The sequence below is a fragment of the Arvicola amphibius genome, chromosome 13 (assembly GCF_903992535.2).
Source record: "Arvicola amphibius chromosome 13, mArvAmp1.2, whole genome shotgun sequence".
In the NCBI taxonomy this organism is placed as follows: domain Eukaryota; kingdom Metazoa; phylum Chordata; class Mammalia; order Rodentia; family Cricetidae; genus Arvicola; species Arvicola amphibius.
This window is the reverse complement of record NC_052059.1, coordinates 64839899-64859155: the sequence shown is the minus strand read 5'-3', so window position 1 is coordinate 64859155 and position 19257 is coordinate 64839899. Positions and strand designations below refer to the sequence as shown.

Genomic DNA, 19257 nt, shown 5'->3' with positions numbered 1-19257 from the left:
CCACTGCTGCCAAAACCACCTAGCAATTATGCAAACTGAGAGCTATGCATGTATTTGTCTATACCCTCAGAAATGTCTTCAGAATTTTTAAAGTTAGTTAGGGAAATGCACTACTAAACAAGCATAGGAAAGTATTTTTCAACATCTGGGTGGCTTTGGAAGTCAATAAATGCTAAAACACACTCTCAAAGGTGAGGGGCACAGGACGATGATGTGTTTCTGGGGTACAGGACGATGATGGCTTCACAGCTGAGGTGCTTAGATGTCACACCCAAGCCTAGGCTCAAGCATCCTGTCCCACTTTACAGAAGCGCTTCCACCTACTAGAAGTTCCCTTTCCTGCCCATATGCCTCACTTCCTGCATCAGACAAAGGTATCTGTGGCTGAGAAACCTCCCCTTTCCTTTGTACACTACGCAGAAACTTGCGGGCTGCTACCTACAAAAATGGAAGGGCAGGAACTCTGAAGCCCAAACTCTCTTGAAGAACTTCCCGTCCCAGGTAAACAATAAACAGTGTCCTTCCTAAGGGCCCAAACTGTTCAGTCCAGTCACTCATACCCCCCACTCGTCAACACTATCGGGAAGCTAAAGTGCCTGTCTGAGATTAATTACAAAAAGGATTTCTCAAAGCTAGCAGACTCCTCTCGGCTTGAGAAAGCCCTCTAACATTTTCTCTGTTGACCTGAAGAGTGAGCAGGTTCCATGTGGGCATCTCAGAGGCCCACTCCTTTCCCAGGTCAAGCCTCAAGGTTATGGCTATCAAAGAAAACCACGTCTTTCGGAGAATGAAATGTAACTGATAAACATATTTTCTTGTTTGCCAAAGATAGGCCATTGTTATTAAAGGCACCATAACCGGTGACTTTAAAAACAAATTTCTTACCTAGCAAAATAATCGTTCACAGTTACTCTTTCAATTTCTCTGAAGACTCAGGGTTAGCTTGCACTCTCGGTAACCTGAGTGTGGTGGCAGAAATGAACGGTAACCAGGAAAAGGCACACACAGCAAAGGATTTACTGTTAAAGGATTTATTGCAGTAATACAATAAAAGCTTAGAAAACGTCTGTGTGACTCACCCTGACGCGGAAGTCTCAGGTGCAGCGAGGGGGCTCCGACACTGCAACCCTTCCCCAAAGCACGCCGACTCCTCACCCACGGCGTCCACCATACCATGGGGACTGACTGTCTCTCCATTAAGTTACTCTTGGTTCTATTCACTTACATAAAAATGCCTTTTATAAGACCATTTAAAGCAGCCTATGTGGTGCCTCTGAGTTTCTATCAGTATTACCTTGTTTCAATAAATCATTTTAAAATGGAAAAGATGGCCAACTTCTATGGCTTTTGGTTTACAAAAATACCAGCTTCATTGTTTCTGAAAGCTGTTTACAGATGGTCCTGGCACCTACATGAAAGGTTTTAATGAGCAGCAAAGAGTACGGGGGAAACAGTGGTTGAAATGTGTATTTAAGAATATTTACAACAGGTGGATCCAGTGCAAAATAACGAACCTCGATTATTTCAGCAGCCTAGGCGGTCATCGACTGTGACATAAAGTGACAGAAGTGCCTCTACTTTACACTAAGACCAAATACCCATCAGGCCTCACTCCCGCATCCGTTCTAACTGCCGTGGGCACGAGTCTGTGACGCCTGCACTCTCTGTGCGGCTCAAGCTCATGGGTCCTTTCCCAGTTGGTGTCTGCTCATCCCACCAGACTCAGCCTACAGAGTCTAGAAGGAGACGGCAAGATGCAAATCCAACAGTGATGGAGCTGACATGGAACAGACGTCGGTCAATGGTGCCTGCAGGAGGGAAGGGGTCTCCTCCTCGGGTGGAGTATCTAGAGCGGGACCACGGGCTCCTTCCTTCCTACAGGTCTACAACAGCAAATGCTCGCTAGCACCTCAGTCTGTAAAGTAACAACCATAACGACGTGAACAGAAGCCAGGGCGCGGCAAACTGCTGAAGCACTTGCCTGAGGTGCCACCACACCAGTTCAGCCGGGAAGGTATGGCACTGCCGCGGGAGAGGGGTAGTTTCCAAAAGATTTCTGTGGTCTGTTACATAGGACTTCTCTCTTTTTTGAAGTTATTAAAAATAAAAAAGAACTACTTCCAAGTTTTACTATAATGCCTCTCGTTATAATTTTCTGTAAGATTGTCATTAAAATGGTCTCTTGGAGGAAATTCCTCGCGCACTTCCTGGGACAGCCGCACAGTGCTCTGCAATGTGCGGCCTCTGGAGCCATGGAGACCTCAAGGACAAGCAGGGGGTTCCCCGGAACACCTGCTACTGCTTAGTCCCCCTCCAAGAAACTGCAGCAAGAGAACGAGCACTTAATCAAGTGTTCAAGCTGCCCAGGCAGCGTTTAGCTCATACAGGGATGGTAGTGAAAAGTCCACTTCAAATGCGTGTAGCACAGACATCGCCAATGACTTAAACAAGAGCACAAGAAAACTGTCCCAACATCTCTAAACGTTGCAGCTAGGACTCCCCACTCGTGGAAGAAAGACCGTAGTTTCTTTGGTGTGTGGCAGAGAATCAGGAATGTGATGCATGACGACAGCGAGAGCAGAATCCCCACCTGCCCTCCACGTGCCCACCACCTGCCCTCCAGGTGCCCACCACCGCCCAGATGCCAGCCTCCCCCGGAAGACCAAAGCTGCGGCTGGCAGTCTCTCAAAAGATGACAGAAAAAAACTCAGCTTTTGTCTCTCATCCCTCACTACCAAGAAACACTTCCTTGTGACCTGACAAAGTCTAGAACTTACGTCAGGAAGACACTAGGCATCCCAGACAGCAGCACGCTGTGGGGTCTAAGATCTAGGACCGGGGGCCAAGGAGGCCCTGAGCATGGTCCCCATCACAGGCCACCTGAGAGGCACATGTGCTTGTCCTCACACTAGGTTAGCCCTCTGGTAACTACACACACAAGGTTATTAGGGTGCAGTGGAAAGATCTCGCGTGTTCTGGCTGACACTCATTAGCGGTGTCCAGTATAAGCTTTGAACCAGGAGGTCACCGAGGCTGCAGCGGACGAGATCATCCCACCCGCACTGCTGCTGGCAATGGGTGGGGAGGCCTGGGTACTCTGGCTCTGGGAAACTTCCACTGGCTGGGAAGGGATGTCACAGAATCGGGGGCTCGGCAGGTTCTCCCAGTCCGTGCCCAGGTCAGTCTCCTCATCGCTTACAGGCTCGTCTCCACTCACGTCTGATTCTCCAGCAACTCCAGGGTCCACAAATTCCATGGACTCCTCAAGGTCTGCTCGCACTTCAAAGGGTCCTGACCTGTGTGCACACAGAGGGGCCGCATAAGATCATCTGAGCTGGGCATTACTTACGGGTATGAGAGGAGAGAGACCCACCCTGCTACACTCCTTTATTCTGTGTGAGACAGAAGCGAGCACAGGGGAGCAGGCACAGCACAATGTCCAGGAATGACTCTCCCTGCTCCTGGTTTTCTTTTAGAACGTGGGCACACCAGGCAAGCTGGCCCACAAGCTTCTGGGTGGTTCTCCTGTCTGGGCCTCCTATCACACAGTACAGATGTGCGCTACCTCACCCAGCTGACTTCTTCATGGGCTCTTTGCTTATACAGCAAGCACTTTAACTACTTGAGTGAGCCATTCCCCTAGCCCCATATCTTTAGTCTTCATTAAGGATGAGTTTTTTTTTTCTCATGGTTTATTTTTTTATATTTAAAAATTTCCATCTCCTCCCCTCCTCCTCCCCCCTGAGTTTTTTAATTGAATAATTTCTTCCAGGCAAGCAATTTGCATCCTCTGTCTACCTTTCTACGAGGTTGCTTTCCCCTTGCTGATTGAAAGACTGACCTCTTCTAGATTTTGATTTGCGCTCTAGTATAGACATTACAATCCTCTTTATTGTCTCTTTTAAGACATAGGGCCTCTCCTACTGGAGTCAGCCAGTTCCTACATAGTAATGTGTGTGGCGCCTTTCATTTAAAGGGTTTTGAGGTGTTGGCTTGGTTAAAATTTCTCTCATTACCCATGAGTATAGACCAATCTTTTCTCTTAGGTCTTTATCACTTAAAAACAGGATCTTTTATTTCTGAAACTTGCTTTTATATATAAAATATTATAAAAATAAACCCTACCCATCCCTCACTTGATGCCAACTAGCCCAACGGTATTGACTGTGCTCATCTAATTCAGCAGGCAGCCGGAACAGTCCTGTGGGCGCACGACCTGCTTCAAGATGGAGTCCTCTATTCTAACTACCATACATACTATTTAGATGCTTACAGCTTCTTTCTTAATGGGTGGGGAGGAGTATTTGAGATAAGATCTTACTGTGTAGCCAGGATAGCCTCAAAGTCAAATGTGGAAGTCATCCTTCCACCATGTGGGGCATGGAAATCCAGTCAGCTGAAGAACCTTTACCCCTTTATCTGCTGAGCTATCTCACTGGCCCCACCCCCCAGAACACCTTTTTAAAAATTAACTTTATATACCCATATTATTCTTACTCTGCCCTTGCTGCCAATGGTTCAGGGTGAACTTTGGAGTCAGTCTGTCCACTCTGAAATACCTGCTGTACTTTGCATTAGTCTCCCTTCTGGGAAGAAGGGGCCATCTTTAGCTGAGGAAATGAGTAAGGATTTCAGTGCCTCCGACTCGCTTCATCCAGACAACTCTTCATCCAGTTCCAAAGCCATTCAAGAACTGTGCCAAATAGAGCCTCACTGTTTCCTTTCCACAGATGCTCCGCCTTTACCACTCAGCACGCCCCTGCCCCTTTAAGACAAGACCTTATTAAGTTGCTTAGGCTGGCCTTAATTTTGTGGCCCTCTTACCTCAGCTCCTGAGTGGCTGGATTACAGGCATTTGCCAATTCAGCCAGCTCAAAAACTCTAATATACCATAGTAAGAAACAGCAACATTTAGTATAGTCTAACTTAAACACAGAGTGCTTACATTAGCCTACAGTTTGAGCAGAATCACCTAATATAAGCCCATTTTCCAAAGCATAGACACATCCACCGCCTCCCATCTCTACCAAAATGATGTACATACTGATGAGAGCAAGGACAATGGGCAAGAGTCCAGACTCTCTCGTTGTTTTTCCTTGAGAAAGGCCTCCTCTGTGTAACAGTCCTGGCCTGTCCTGGAACTCACTTTGTAGACCAGGCTGGCCTCAAACTCACTGAGGTCCACCTGTCTCTGCCTCCCAAGTGCTGGGATTAAAGATGTGCACCACTACACCTGGCTGATTTCTGTTTTAAGCAGATGAATCTCAAGCGAGCTCAGTCTATGTATGAACTTCCAATAGTTCTAACAAATGGTGAGCAGACTGACTTGGTGATGTACAGAGGTTATGCAAGCACAAAGGAAAGCGGACAAAGACAGCACAGCTGCAGGGGTCAGTTAGGAAAGAAATGAGTGGGGTCAAGAGAAGCACAAGGTGGTGGGCAGGGCATCGGGACTCCTCTACTTCATGTCACATGCTAAACGTTCTCTACTGCAACTTTCTCTCAAGTGACTGCAACACGCTAGAAGACCACGCGTGATCAACTGCTTCCTTCTGCAGAGTACTGTACAACTTTTGTCCTTGTCAGACAATCTGGGACTTGGGAACACTAGATACTACACCAGTGTGCATCCTGGTTCTACTTAAAGGCAGCCACAGAGAAACAATGCTTAGAGAAAAGCTACACACACAACTTACCTGCCAAGGTGCTCCGAGTGTGGGCTGACCAGTTGCATTAGGTTTCTGAGTGTATGCAGTGGTTGTAACTGATCTAAATTCACATGCTAGAAAAAGCAAAGGCTTGGTTACTACTTTCAAACACACAGCAAATTAATAAGAGTGCAAAGCCCAGGCTCGTACCTGCGAGGAACAAAGGTAAAGGATGTTTGTGTTCAGTTTCCTCACCGCGCGCGTCAGTTTCTGTTTGCTGAGGTTTTCTCCACAGAACTCACTGTAAGACAAGGGTAGGACTCCAAGTCTGTTACAACATTCCTTTTGAAGGGTTTGTCTTAACTGCAGTTCAGGGCAGGCACAGCACACTCTTCCCACATAGTAAACGGCCGGGAACAGACACTTCCTAAGTACTGAACTACAAATGCATGTCCCTGGGTGACTAAGCCACTCTGCCGCAGGAGCTCGTGTCACACACACGGGGGAGCACATTCCATGAAGCGTCAACATGGGGCCGTGGGTAAGGAAAATTCAACCACCAGCCGCTCTGTGCAGAATGACAGCTGGAAACTTTTACTAGGGTCCCATGGGGCACATGTGTGCTCCTCTTCATCTCTGCTGCCTCCCATCTCCCGGAACTTTGCGCCTTCTCTGCCTGCAGCTTTCTTCCTTAGCATCCCAACCATGGCTTGTTCTCTTCATGCCTTGAGCTACGGATATACATGGCTCAGAGGAAGAGCATTTGCTCACCTGGGTTCAATCCCCTAGTACATGAAGAAACAAAAACAGGGAAACCACACACGGCTCCCGCTTTCAATGCTCCCCACCTGCACGGTCACCCTCGGAGAGGCTGCGGTGAGTTTACTTGAGCACGTGCCTAAAAGGCTAGCAACCAGAATAGAGGCAGGAGCAGCCTTCAGGCCACATCAGCCTAGTCTACAATTGAGTTCCATGACACCCAGAGGTGTTACATACAAAAACAAAGTTAAAAAAAAAAAAAAGAAAAGAAAAAAGAAAAATAAAAAGAAAAAAGAAAAAAGGAAAGAAAAAGCTGGGCAATGGTGGCGCACTCCTTTGACCCCAGAACTTGGGAGGCAGAGCAGGTGGATCTCTGTGAATTGAGGCCAGCCTGCTCTACAGAGAATTCCAGGACAGCCAGGACTACAGGGAAAAATCGGTCTGGAAAAAAAATAGTAATAATGCAAACATACAAGTTTCCTAAGAACCCCACCCCTGTCCTGTCTCGTTCCCTTGGCTCCAGCGCACGGGTCTGCAGCATCTTCCCTGCACACCCTGGTCCTTCCTTTAGTTATTTCCCCAAGAACCAGATGGATTCTCTGTGGACTCCTCAGATTTCACGCACAACTCTAACACAATCAAACTGTCGACATCTTCTGAAACAACCTCAGTATTTCTATTTCTGTCAAGCCTTCTCTTAGCTAGTGTAAGGGCTCACCAGGAACACGAGAAATCGATGAAGACGGGATTGCCACTTGAATTACTTGCCTGTTGCACAGCTTCTTGGGAAGATTGATATCAAGTATGTGAGACACAATGTTGACGAGCTGAGTGGCGTAGCACAGCGCGGCACTGATAGTGTAGGCAGGGTTGTTGTGCTCCATGTCTGAGAGTGGACACAAAAGGCACAAGGGACCTTCACATCAGTACAAATATCAAGATTTTCACTTGTAGTTTTATAGTTACTGATACTAGGATCCATTCACTCTTTCTGCGTGGTCAGACACAGACAGTCCTTGATTGGGCCTGGCAATGCATTACCTAATAGTGGCCAGATCAGCCCCCTGTGGTGACTCCTATCTGTTAATGTCGACACTGGGAGGCTGAGGCAGGAAAATCAGAAGTCATGAGACCCTTCCTCAAAACCAGGGCCTACGGAGGGATAATGGAGCTGGAGAGCTGGCTCAGCAGTTGAGAGTGCTTGATGCTCTTCCAGAGAACCTGGGTTCAGTTCCCACACCAGTGCTGAGTGGCTCACAACTGCCAGCTCCAAGGTGATCCAAGACCCTCTACTGGCTTCCACACTTGTAACCATACACTCACACAGACACACAGGTACACAGTTAAAAATAAAAGTTTAAAACAGACAAGGGCTAGGCTATAGCTTATGATCAGACATTTGTTTGCCTTTCATGCAAAGGCCCCGGCTTGATCTCCAGCGATGTCCAACTCAAATGTCACCTCCCCAAAATTTCCTGTTGTTGTTTTTCAAGAAAGGGTTTCTCTGTGTAGCCCTGGCTGTCCTGGACCTTCCTCTGTAGCGACTCTGGCCTCAAACCAGGTGTGCTAAAGTACAATTTAGAAAGGCCTTTCTTGGCTGGGCAGTGGTGGTCCACTCCTTAATCCCAGCACTCGGGAGGCAGAGGCGGGTAGAGCGAGCCCTGTGAGCTCGAGGTCAGACTGGTCTACAGAACAAGTTCCAGGATAGGCCCCAAAGCTAGAGAGACCGTGTGTGTGCGTGTGTGTGTGTGTGTGTGTGTGTGCGTGCGTACGAGAGAGAGAGAGAGAGAGAGAGAGAGAGAGAGAGAGAGAGAGAGAGAGAGAGAGAGAGAGAAAATATAGGTGTTTCTTGACTAAGGGTAGTCAAGGATTGTCTCTTCCTTTGTACATTTTTCCCTACCCCAAAATGTGCTGATTGTTATCTTAGTGTCCACAAAGGGTGGGATGGCTAGTTTTGGTTTGTCTATTTTTGGTTGTTTTTTCTTTTTTTTTTTTTTTTGAAACAAGGTTTCTCTGTAGCTTTGGAACCTGTCCTGAAACTAGCTCTAGTAGACCAGGCCACTCACAGAGATTCGCCTGCCTCTGCCTCCCGAGTGCTAGGATTAAAGGCGTGTGCCTCCACTGCCCAGTGGGTTTTAAAGAGTTAGTTTTAATAAGCAACTTAACACACCTAGAATCTCCAGTAATGTCCAACTAAAACCATGTGCCGAATGGTCAAGTGGGCCGTTCTTCTCTACAGGAGTCAAACTGCAGGGCATTTCAGCTTCCATTTATGCTCTACTAGTACAAAGCTATACACTTCAGTCAAAATGCAAAAGCCAAGATACACTTCTATAAATAAGAGTTTTCTCCTTTCTTCTTCCCTCCCTTCCTTTCTACCTACAGAAATAAGGTCTGCTATATAGACCAAGCTGGCCTTAAAACTCTGGACAATCCTCATGACTCAGCCTTCCAAATGTTAAGATAATAGGCATGAATTACCAGAAATCGTCTAATGATGTCTTTTTCTATGAATTAAGTCATATTGACCCTAAAGGTGAAACATCATCAGTCTATCAAGTGTTGAACATATAAAAAATGTGGTATATGCAAACAATGGAATACTAGTCAGCCACTTAATGCAATGGAATTGTAACATATGCCATGATATGAACTTTGTAAAAGGCTAAATGAAAGAAAGCAGACAAAAAAATGCACGCGCCGCATGATTTCACTCCCGAGTTGTCTAGGAGAGACTGCCTATTGCTAGGAAGCAGGCTAGCTGCCTGAGCTGAAGAGGGGAAGAGAACACACTCACAGCATGCAGCCTCGCAGATGAGGAAACGGTTCTCAGAACTATGCAGAGTTCAGGCTATCAGACTGCTGTGCTGCAGGCAACCCAGCTGTCACCCCTGCCCTGTTCACTCTGTCATGAAGATTTTACCTCACAAAATACATTTTCAGAGAATGTTTTGCTTCTCACCAGGCCCTTGGGTGGTTTTCTTCTCTTCTACCCAATTGTAGTAGGCAGAGTAGTCCCCGTTGTTCGGGAGGCTAATCCAAGGGCCTGTAATGCTGATGCTGGTGTCACCGTTGTGGTCATCACAGACCCATCTTCCAGAGAGGTAGGTTGTCCTCCGGGCCTCAGCAAGCTTGCTCACCATGCTGGATGTCATGGCGCTGTCACTCTCCGAAGACACGTCTGCGGGATCTCTGCAAGCAAGCAAGGTTACAGAGGGGCTCCAAAGCCACAGTGTACAGCTACTACAGTTAAGAAAAAGGTTACTAACCAGCAACAACGAAGGCAAGCTTTCCCTCGGGTCTTGTTCAGCCATACAAATGTGCCCACACTCAAGTGTGGCACTGTGAAGAGCAGGGGACCTCATGCAAGTGAAGGCCACATCACTACGTGGTCTTGTTAACCCAAAGTCATTATGTGCCACGTAACTACACGTGTACATGTTTCCTTTGTAAAAAATTTCAACATTGAAAACTGCAAAAGTTTTAAAGTTTTACCCAATTATGGAAAATGTAACAATCAAAATTAGGAAACCTTAATTCAATTCTCATACTGAAAAGCAAACAAAACACAGTAAGGAAGGGAATTAGTTTGATATCTTTTTGTTAGTTTGTTTTTTTAAGACAGGGTCTCATGTATCCTAGACTGGTCTTGAACTCATAAAGCTATAGGCGTGTGCACAGCTACTGTGGTATCGGGTCATTTACACCACAGTGCTATCAACTCATCTACAGACCCAATCCAGCTCTGGAGTTGTTAAGATCCGCATTTGTAGTCCATAATGGAAACCCGAATCATGCCTTGTGCTGGGGTTCCTGTTAATCCACCAGGACGGACTACTGGCACAGGCTTCTGTTCCACCAGCTTCCCTCTAAGGCCTGACCAGTGGTCTTTATGCAAATTTTAGTAATTTAACTTTTCTCCACTGCTCCAAAACACTTACCAACTTTGTATCTGAATTTTGTATATGGCCTTTCTATCAGTGCTGAGGGATTGAACCTAGGACTCCTTGCTAGCTGCCTAAGGACTCTACCACTGAGCTATATCCCTGAAAAGGGGTCTCCTTAAGTTGCCAGGCTAGCCTTAATGTGCAGTTTACCTATGTAAACCTCTGAAGTATCTGGAATCACACGGGTCTCTGGCACTGAGAGATGGAGGAGGAGGCTGGAGTGTGCACGCTCATCTACACAATTCTGAGACATGGAGGGGAGGGAGAAGTGTGCACTCCAAGAGCTGAGTCACAGCCCAGCCCTCTCTTTAAGCTGAGACAGGATCTCAGTTAAGTTGTCCAGCTCGCAGTCTTCCTGGTTCACCACCCAAGTCACTAGGATTATGGGTGTCAGGCACTAGGCCCTGGTGATGAACGCCGAGGCGAGGAGTCCCTCTGCACTAAAATCACAGCGCTGTCTCAGCAGTGCAGCATGAACTCCGCTACCAGGAAAGGCTAAGTCAGCACCTGAGTCTAGGCTCGAGGTATGTTCTTCCACACAAGGTCATTTAACGGACAAGGAGATCAGGTTCATGGGTTCAAGACTGCGTTGGCCTGGCTGGCACTGTGATGGCACGACAGGAGTGAGTCAGCATGAAACCTGGACGCTTGTGACAACATGGCTGCCCCACCCCGTGTCCTGGCTGCCTCCCTGGCTTACTGTTTGCCGAGGACGATAAGAATCAAATTTCACACCAGGAAAACAAGGACCCTAGAACAAGGCCCAGTGAGCGCCGACATAGGGAAAACATAGTCCCCAGCATCTGGTCCCCGTGCCCAAGCCTTCTCACTTCATGTACCTCACAGAAGTCTTCACTTCGTCCATTGGGAAGATGACGGAGGTGAGCTCTAGGATGTGGGACCTTCGCAAACGCGCCAGCCGCTCATGGTGACTCTTCAAGTCAATGGTTTTCTTCTCCACCAGGTCCCCAAGCTTGCGGTTGTGCCGCTGAATCTTCTCCTTTTTCTCTTGGTGCCGCTGGGCTCGGCTGTAAAGCTTCTGGTTCTTCTCCTTGTTTTTGAGAAGGCCTTCAGAATCTAACAACACATCACATGCCTCATGAGCCCTGCAGGCCACCGTACAGCACTGTTTCCCTTCCCACTGTACACTCAGTGTAAAGCCCAAGAATACTTTTCACTAAGGGTTTTCTGAAGAAAGCCTGTGGGCTATGGAGTCTGTGGCTTAATAGGATCATTATACTCAAGTTAAGCTTCATCTGAGTCACAAAATCAAAGTGCACTCTAAGACAGACATCTAGGAACCACATTCTCAAGTTCAAAACCAAGCTCAGGGCCTTCCAGGAGCACCACCTCTGCACACATGTGAAGCCACTCGGTCTCACCTGTGCACCGCCTCGGCAATCACCTGCTCTGGTTCCATTAGCTAGTCTACAATCTATTGATGCCTTTCTTTCCGCTCTCACTGCGGTTCTAATTAACTCTCACTTAAATGCTGCCCATCTCCAGGGTGGCTCAACTCCAACCTATTTGCCCCCTCCCTCTCCCTGGATGTGTGTGTACGTGTGTACGTGTGCTCCTCTTGCCTCAGCCTGCTGAATGCTAAGATTACAGGAAGTGTCACCATGCATGGCCCTTGCACAATCTATAAACTACAGCCAATGACAGTTCTCGAACACAAACCAAACTTTTTAACTTCCAAACTGGCATAGCCACGGTTCCCTTTTGCCCCACGTTCAGTGCCTCCACCCTGCAGGTCTTCTCAGATGGAGCCCTCATGGCAGTGAGCGGCCGAATGAATACTGAAGGCATTTCCGTCCTGCAAGGCTAACCCCTGCACTGCCATTCAAATCCTATCTGCTGGGACTGGGCCTCGTTTGCTCCTACTTTCCACTTTCTGTTGTTCGCATGGTTATTTACTAGGTTCCCAATGTTCCCATTGTTCCCCTCACTAGCAAGGCTCTGCCCATTAGTGCCCCCCAGACCAGTTCCTCACAATCTGGACCGCGTGTTTGCCTTCTAAAGCATACAGCTCTTAGTTCTTCTTCACACCAGGGCCCACTGAAGCCTTGCTGCCTCCGAACCAGGCTGTAACAGGCACCTGATGAGCACCTGTGGACATGAGCCACTCCTCTCAAGACTAAGCTCGTGGTTTAACACAGGCATGAACTTTCTTAGTCTTCCATATCCTCTCAGAAACACCTCTTCCCAAGCAAGCTCCATGTAGATGTCTTGGCAAAACATTCTGGGACTTAACCCCATAAGCTTGCTTTGACTTACTTTTCACTCCTCGTGTCTGTGATTTCTACTGCCCCTTAAAGTACTCATGAGAACCTATCTAGCTACAGTCCTGAGTGGGTACCTTCCCCCAGCACACGTGACAGGATGTTCAAGCACCCCACCTGCAGCCAGTGCTGATGGAACACAGGGCTCCCTCATCTCCCCTCTTGGTCTCCTGTAAAACATCAAAGCACTCGATGCTATTTCTAATCAAGTTTGCAGCCAGATCAAGCTCTCCTGGCCATGCGGTTCAATGTGATTGCATCATACTGCACTGTGACCCTTAAAGGCTTGGAGAAGTCATCTACGAGGCTCTACAGGTGCCAGTCTGTGCCCTTTCCTGGACACACAGGGTATATTTCAACAACACAGCATAAAGAAAAAGGATACTGGGTAGCACCTCTCCGTCTGTGAGCTTAGGCTTCTCAATATTTCTAGAATCTGTGAACGCCTCTAAAACAGCCCACCACACAGTGCGAGGCTCTAGAGGCAAGCACCAAGGCTGCAGCCACCTTCTATTAAGCAATAGTTTAACTCCGGTGGTCATCTGAGCCACCTACAGCAGCCCAAAGTGAGGTCCGCAGGCTGGAGCTGACAGCAGTATGGAAATCTGCAGTAAGTGTATACAACTTTTCACAACAGAGCAATATGAAGTGGCTGTACACCTAGGTGGACCCTAGACTTCTCGGCCACTGTATTCCCAAATGGTCATGAGGTCACTCCCATAGTGCGCTGCAGTCCTTGTTTTAAAGTTTAGAGAGCTGTCAGAATGGGTTGATGAAAAGTTTATGCATGGACATGTCCAGCATACTGTACAGAATCAATTGATGAAAAGTTTATGCATGGACATGTCCAGCATACTGTACAGAATCAAAAGGCTGGGACACATGCCTGAGCATCACGGGAGATTGGTGGGGGATGGCGAGCCATGGTGCTGCCGCTGAACCCAAGACCTGGAGAATACCAGCAAAAGTCGGAGGGGGGGGGGGTCCCTTCTCTCTGAAGATCCACATCTCTATATCAAGCTGCCTTACTGCTCTAGCTGTCCAGCCCACCCAGTACCATGCAAGCACCTCATAAGAGTAAGGACCTTCCAAGGATGCTCTGATACCATCACACAACACTATAAGGTTGATAAGTGAGAAGGGATTCGTAGGCATGATGGGGACTTTAAACTTTATAGAGCAGTTATGGTGGCTTTGATGAGAATGGCCCCATACACTCATTATGTTTGAAAATTTGGTCTCTAGTTAGTAGAAATGTTTAGGAAAAATTAGGGAGTGTGGCTTGGGGGTTGGCTTTGAGGTTTAAAAAGTTTCCTGCCATTCCCACTGAACTCTCTGCTTCCTGCTTGCGGTTTGAAAGGTAGCTCCCGCTACCACGCCTCTGCTCCACCATCAAAGATGTTAACCCTCCAGAATTGTAAGCCCAATTAGACGTGTTCCTTCATAAGTTATCTTAGTGATGTTTAGCACAGCAACAAAAGTTTTTAAGGATATAAGATTTCTTAGATGAGATAAAATTTAAGTCACCTATAATAACATCTAAAGCACTTATCTATAATGTGAAAGCAGTACATTATAAACATTAATTCACTAAGGGGCAAAAGTCCCAAGTAGGACTCTCTGCCCTTTCTGTCCGCTACGCCAAACAGCAAATGTGCGCCCCGGTGTCTAGTTTCTATGGGGTACGTGATCAAGACAAGAGCTGAAGGCATGCAAAGCACTGAGGTGAACGACATTCCCAGCTCTTCCCTTTTAGACCGAGACATTTAGTTATTGAAGACGTCTGCAAAAATCTCCACTGCAAACATCACCCCGAGAAAAGAAAGCAAGCGGAGGTCCTGCTTCCCTGGAAGCAGCTCAACTGTGGGGCTGTGCGCCGCACACGGGATGAGAAGAGGAGGCTAGCGAATTTCAGGCCAACCCACACTACAGAGCAACGCCCTTTCTCAGTACAGAGCGAATCTCAAGAATGAAATGTTCTAAAACCACAACTCTGTTTTCTTTTTAAGACAGGGTCTCACTGTGTAGCCCTGCCTGTCCTAGAACCTGATGTGTAGACCAGGCAGGCTCGACCCAAACTCAAGAGATCCACCTGCCTCTACCACAGTGCTGGGATTAAATGTGTGTGTCACCACACCCAGCCTTAAAATTCAGAGCATTGAGTGCTGACATGATGCTACAATTTTAAAAATTATCAAAGTCAAACTGCAGGCACACTAAAAATCCCGTATGAAATTACCTCTGGGATATATGTATAAGGTAAATATTAAAACACAAATGAATTTCATGTTTAGAGGGTTCCACCACAATATCTCACTTTACACACACACACACACACACACAAATTTCAAATCTGAAATATAAAATATTTGTACTTTAAAGGCATTTCAAATTAGGGATTTGATATTTTCAACCCATAGTAAACTCTTCAAAGTCACTGACAGTCTGTGATGGTCAATATTGCCAAGTCAACAGGACCAGGTATCACAAGAGACAAGCCCTGGGCGTGCCTGTTGGGGACCGAGAGAAAGCACACTAAGTGTCGGCACCCTCTCTCTTCTTCCTGCCTGGATGCTTGTGCCCACTGCCTCAGGCCCTTGTGGCCACGACTTCCCTGGCAGGATGGACCACAGCCTCCAGCTATGAGCCAGATAAACCCTTCCTTCTTTAAAGAAGGTGCTTTTTGCCAAAGCAATGACCGACCCTGCCTCTCACCACCCCTCTAGCTCATAACCCATAACACACTCAGGCCTCTCACTGGGGCAGCAGGGAGGGTACATTACTTACTTTTCTTCATTTCTTCATTTCCTTTACATATTGTTTGTTTCAGCTGCTCAATCCTCATCTTGCATGACATTATTTTCCATCTCTTAAAAAAATGTGACAAATGTTAGTCTCACAGATCATCTCCCTGGAATTACTGCTTATTCTCAGGTCTACTGTAGGAGACAGCGAGGAAAAAGCTGTCACAACCGCATTTGTCACAACTGTTTGCACCTGAGGTGAATTACAAGGGAAAGCACTTTCCTGGCTCAATACAGTCGCTGCTGGGAAATGAACAAGAAAGAAATACATTCAGTATTGGAGCAGAGGAAAATGCTTGTAAACTTTCCCTACCAAGTACACAGCTACCTACCAGCCTGCCTAGGCTGGCGTGCTGGTATTCAAGTAGAAACCTAGTGCTTGGGAGGCGATTTCAAGACCACCCTGAGCTACATAAGGCCGTTTCAAACCCATCAAAATACAATTATAATACATGGAATAAAGATTCACTTTCTCTACTATCCACACGTCATGGCTAAAGGCTACTGCACAATCAGCGATTCAGAGAATTTGTGTCATGAGAAACAGACTGAGTTCCACTCTGTGCTGGCTACTGAGGCACAATGCAAATACAGTTTTCTAGATGACTTAGAAAAGCACATGAACCGAAGCTGTCTCTTTACATTAGCAGGAACGTACAGTTTCTCCCATAGTCAGGATCCATGACTTTATGAATCAAGGGAATGGTTCCACTCTTCCTCCTAGTGACCAAGTTTTTGCTTCCTGTTCCTATGAACTTTTACTATGAAAGTTTTACTGGTTTAGCAGTTTTGGTTCCAGAGACGCAACAAACATTCCACTGAACTGGAAGCTCAAACTTTGAGTTTCTGTGCCCTTAAGCCATCAGGAATAACAGTGTTAGAAGTGCTGATTGATCCAGATGACCAAAGGAAATCTGTATTGCTTCTCAGCAGATCCTTTAGGACAGAATGCAGGGGAGCCTATCTTGGTACTGCTGTATCCTGTGATTAAAGTCAACTGAAAACTACAATTCAAGCCAGGTAAAGTAACAGAGGTCACAGGCCCTCAGGAATGAAGATGTGGGTAACTCTAAGACCTCCTGAGGAGCTTGCTGAGGGTGGAAATACAGAATGGGCAGTAGAGGAAGGCAGTCATAAATACCAGCTAAGGCCACGTGACTAGCTGCAATAATATAGGTTATAACAGATATGAGTGTTTCTGTTGTATTTTGTCAAGAATGTGCTTGTATAGGCATTTTTTCTTTCTTTGGTTTCTTTATCATGTAATGTAACATCAATTGAGATATATCAATGCTTATCATATTTATGTTATGAAATACTAAAAAAAAAAAGTCCTTCAAGTGACACTGCCACCTCTTCTAAATGTTTGTAGTTGTATGTGGGATATTTCTATCATGTTAGGTATAGTCATGCCCTGGCTACCGTTTCCCTGTGGACATTACTATGACATGAGCAGATGATGACGAGATGTGGTGGACTGGTGATGACTGTTCTTGATGAGCAACTTGACTCCATCTGGAATCAACTAAAACCCAAGCAGCTGGCCATACCTGTGAGGATATTTAGTTAACTGGATCAGTTGAGGCTGGAAGACCCATCCTGATATGGGCCACACCTCATGGCAGCTTTTGTACCCTTGCCCTCTGTCTGGAGCAGTACCCTGCTGCTGAGGCCGACTCTCCAACACACACCAGACCCTGACATACCCAGCCTTCTGGACTGAGTACTGAAGACCCTGACACACCCAGCCGTCGGGCACTGAGTACTGAAGACCCTGACACCCAGCCTTGGGCACCGAGAAACTAACGGATTCTTGGGCCTTCCATGGGGAGACAGCCTCTGTTGGATTAGCTGGACCACAGCCTGCAAGCCACTCTAGTAAGTCCCCTTCTATATATAGATTCGTTCTATCATTTCTGCTCCTTTATAGAACCTTAATACACCAGTCCCTATTTTATAGTCCAGCCTGGCCTTGAACTCATGATCCTCCTGCCTTAGCCTCTCTGATGCACATCCCTAAGCCAGGCTGAGGATTCTACAGATAAGTGTGTGTGTTATAAGGATTTCTAAAGAATTTTCCTCTAACATCTTAATTATAATAGTCACAGCATGAGTCACTGCTATTATAAATATTCTTTACGTGTCATGAAAAATTATACAAGGTGCCTCCTTTAAAACCATTAGAGACTGCAGGGAGGAGATGTGGCTGTTGTATGGGGATAAGTTTCTTCTTCATATGGCTGAAGCAGCCCTGAGAGTCCTCTGCTGGGCCACTCCAGTGCACCATTTTTAGAAAAGAATTAACATACACACAGACGGAATGGCATTCCCTTCCTTTTTTTTCATTAAATATTTTCTCAGACATAGTTCCTTTTGGATACCTGTATGCTAACCATGTTTCTGTATCATTAAACTCGACCTGCCACACTAATTGGACAGTTACGGGACTCAGAGATATCTCAATGCATGAATACCAAAGCAGCTCCACAGGCCATGGGTCCTGCTAATAAGCTCCTGAACCTAGAACACGCTACAGTTAGCTGGCTACCCAAAGCCTCTGCATCTGTGTGCATTTCCTAGGAGGAACCTGCTGAGCACACATGTGCTCTGTAAGCACCCCAGACTACCTCCAACTCAAGTGTGTCTCTGCAATGCTGCCAACAGGACTAGGTGTCAGAGTCCTGTCAACGTCCCTAATTTACACGTGTACCCCTTTTCTCACTTACGGTTAGTTTTGCTTAATGTACAGACTTATAAGTTAGTCTACTATGCCAAATGCTTTCTTCTGAGGTTTCTAAAGGTCCTACCAACACCAAACTAGATAACTCCACTACTATATTCTTTTTTTTTTTTGTCTTACTCTGGCATCTCACGTAGCCCAGCTGGCTTCACATCCCAATCAATCCTCCTTCAGCTCCAAGGGCAGTGATTCACCACGCCCAGCTCTTCCTGACTCTTTAGTAATTTACATATCATTAACTTACCTGCACATGTGTTTATTGTAGTTTAAGACGAATGATCTGTCTGGTTCTGTATTACTATGCAAAGAGCAGCCTGTCTAATCATCCTTATATGACAAGCCTGTCTATCCCACTTGGTATATCTCCATGGAAGAGTTTAGAAGGCCACACTATTTAAACTCCAAATGTGGTGAAAAACTAAGTTAAACAATTATTCCTTTAAGCTCTATCAACTCAAAAACATATAGCCTCATGTATGAAGAATCTTAGCTTAAATACTTCTTGGAACTTACCAACTGATCTGTTAGCTGTTTTCCTTCCATAGCTTTTAGTACTCTGTATGGGAAAAAGACAGATTGAAGTTCTCAATAAAAATCTTATAAGACTCAAAAGGTATAAATCAATGCTTAAAGTATTATTTAGTCTATGGGTGTTTTGCCTACATGTGTATGCCTGGTACCCGAGGAAGCCAGAACAGGACATCAGCTCAATCCCCTAAAACTGGGGTTACAGACGGTTGTGAGCTGGGAAATCAGAGGCCTCTGGAAGAACAGCCAGTGCTCCCAGAAGCTGAGCCATCTCCAGCCCTTCTTTCCCTTTCATTTTCAGTACTGCCTGATGCTATGTACCCAGCTGGCCGTGAGCGCAGCCTGCAGATTACAGGTGTATACTGCCTGGCTAATGAACAACTTTTAAGATAGGTGTTTGGAAAAACCTGGAAATGCCAAAGTGGGTCTAAAAATTATTTTCCAAATTCTTTATTCCTTACAATTTCTCATTTCTTCCTTTACTACCTGTTAACAATAACAAGAACTTCCAGTCCTCACACGTAATCAGTGCTTTCTATGAGTCATAAT

General features: G+C 46.3%; 1 protein-coding gene across 1 annotated transcript in view; it reads right to left on the bottom strand.

Annotated features, from left to right (window-relative positions):
• Positions 1–1015: 1015 nt before the first annotated feature.
• The window catches only part of Atg14 (autophagy related 14), a 36178-nt gene continuing 17936 nt past the window's right edge, over positions 1016–19257 (bottom strand). The window contains exons 3-10 of the mRNA XM_038310052.2: positions 18694–18736; positions 15424–15505; positions 11194–11431; positions 9370–9599; positions 7176–7293; positions 5859–5949; positions 5697–5782; positions 1016–3296 (exon numbers count right to left, since the gene is read on the bottom strand). Coding sequence (XP_038165980.1) covers positions 2990–3296; positions 5697–5782; positions 5859–5949; positions 7176–7293; positions 9370–9599; positions 11194–11431; positions 15424–15505; positions 18694–18736 — 1195 coding nt within the window. The 3' untranslated portion in view covers positions 1016–2989. The remainder of the gene's footprint in view (positions 3297–5696; positions 5783–5858; positions 5950–7175; positions 7294–9369; positions 9600–11193; positions 11432–15423; positions 15506–18693; positions 18737–19257) is intronic.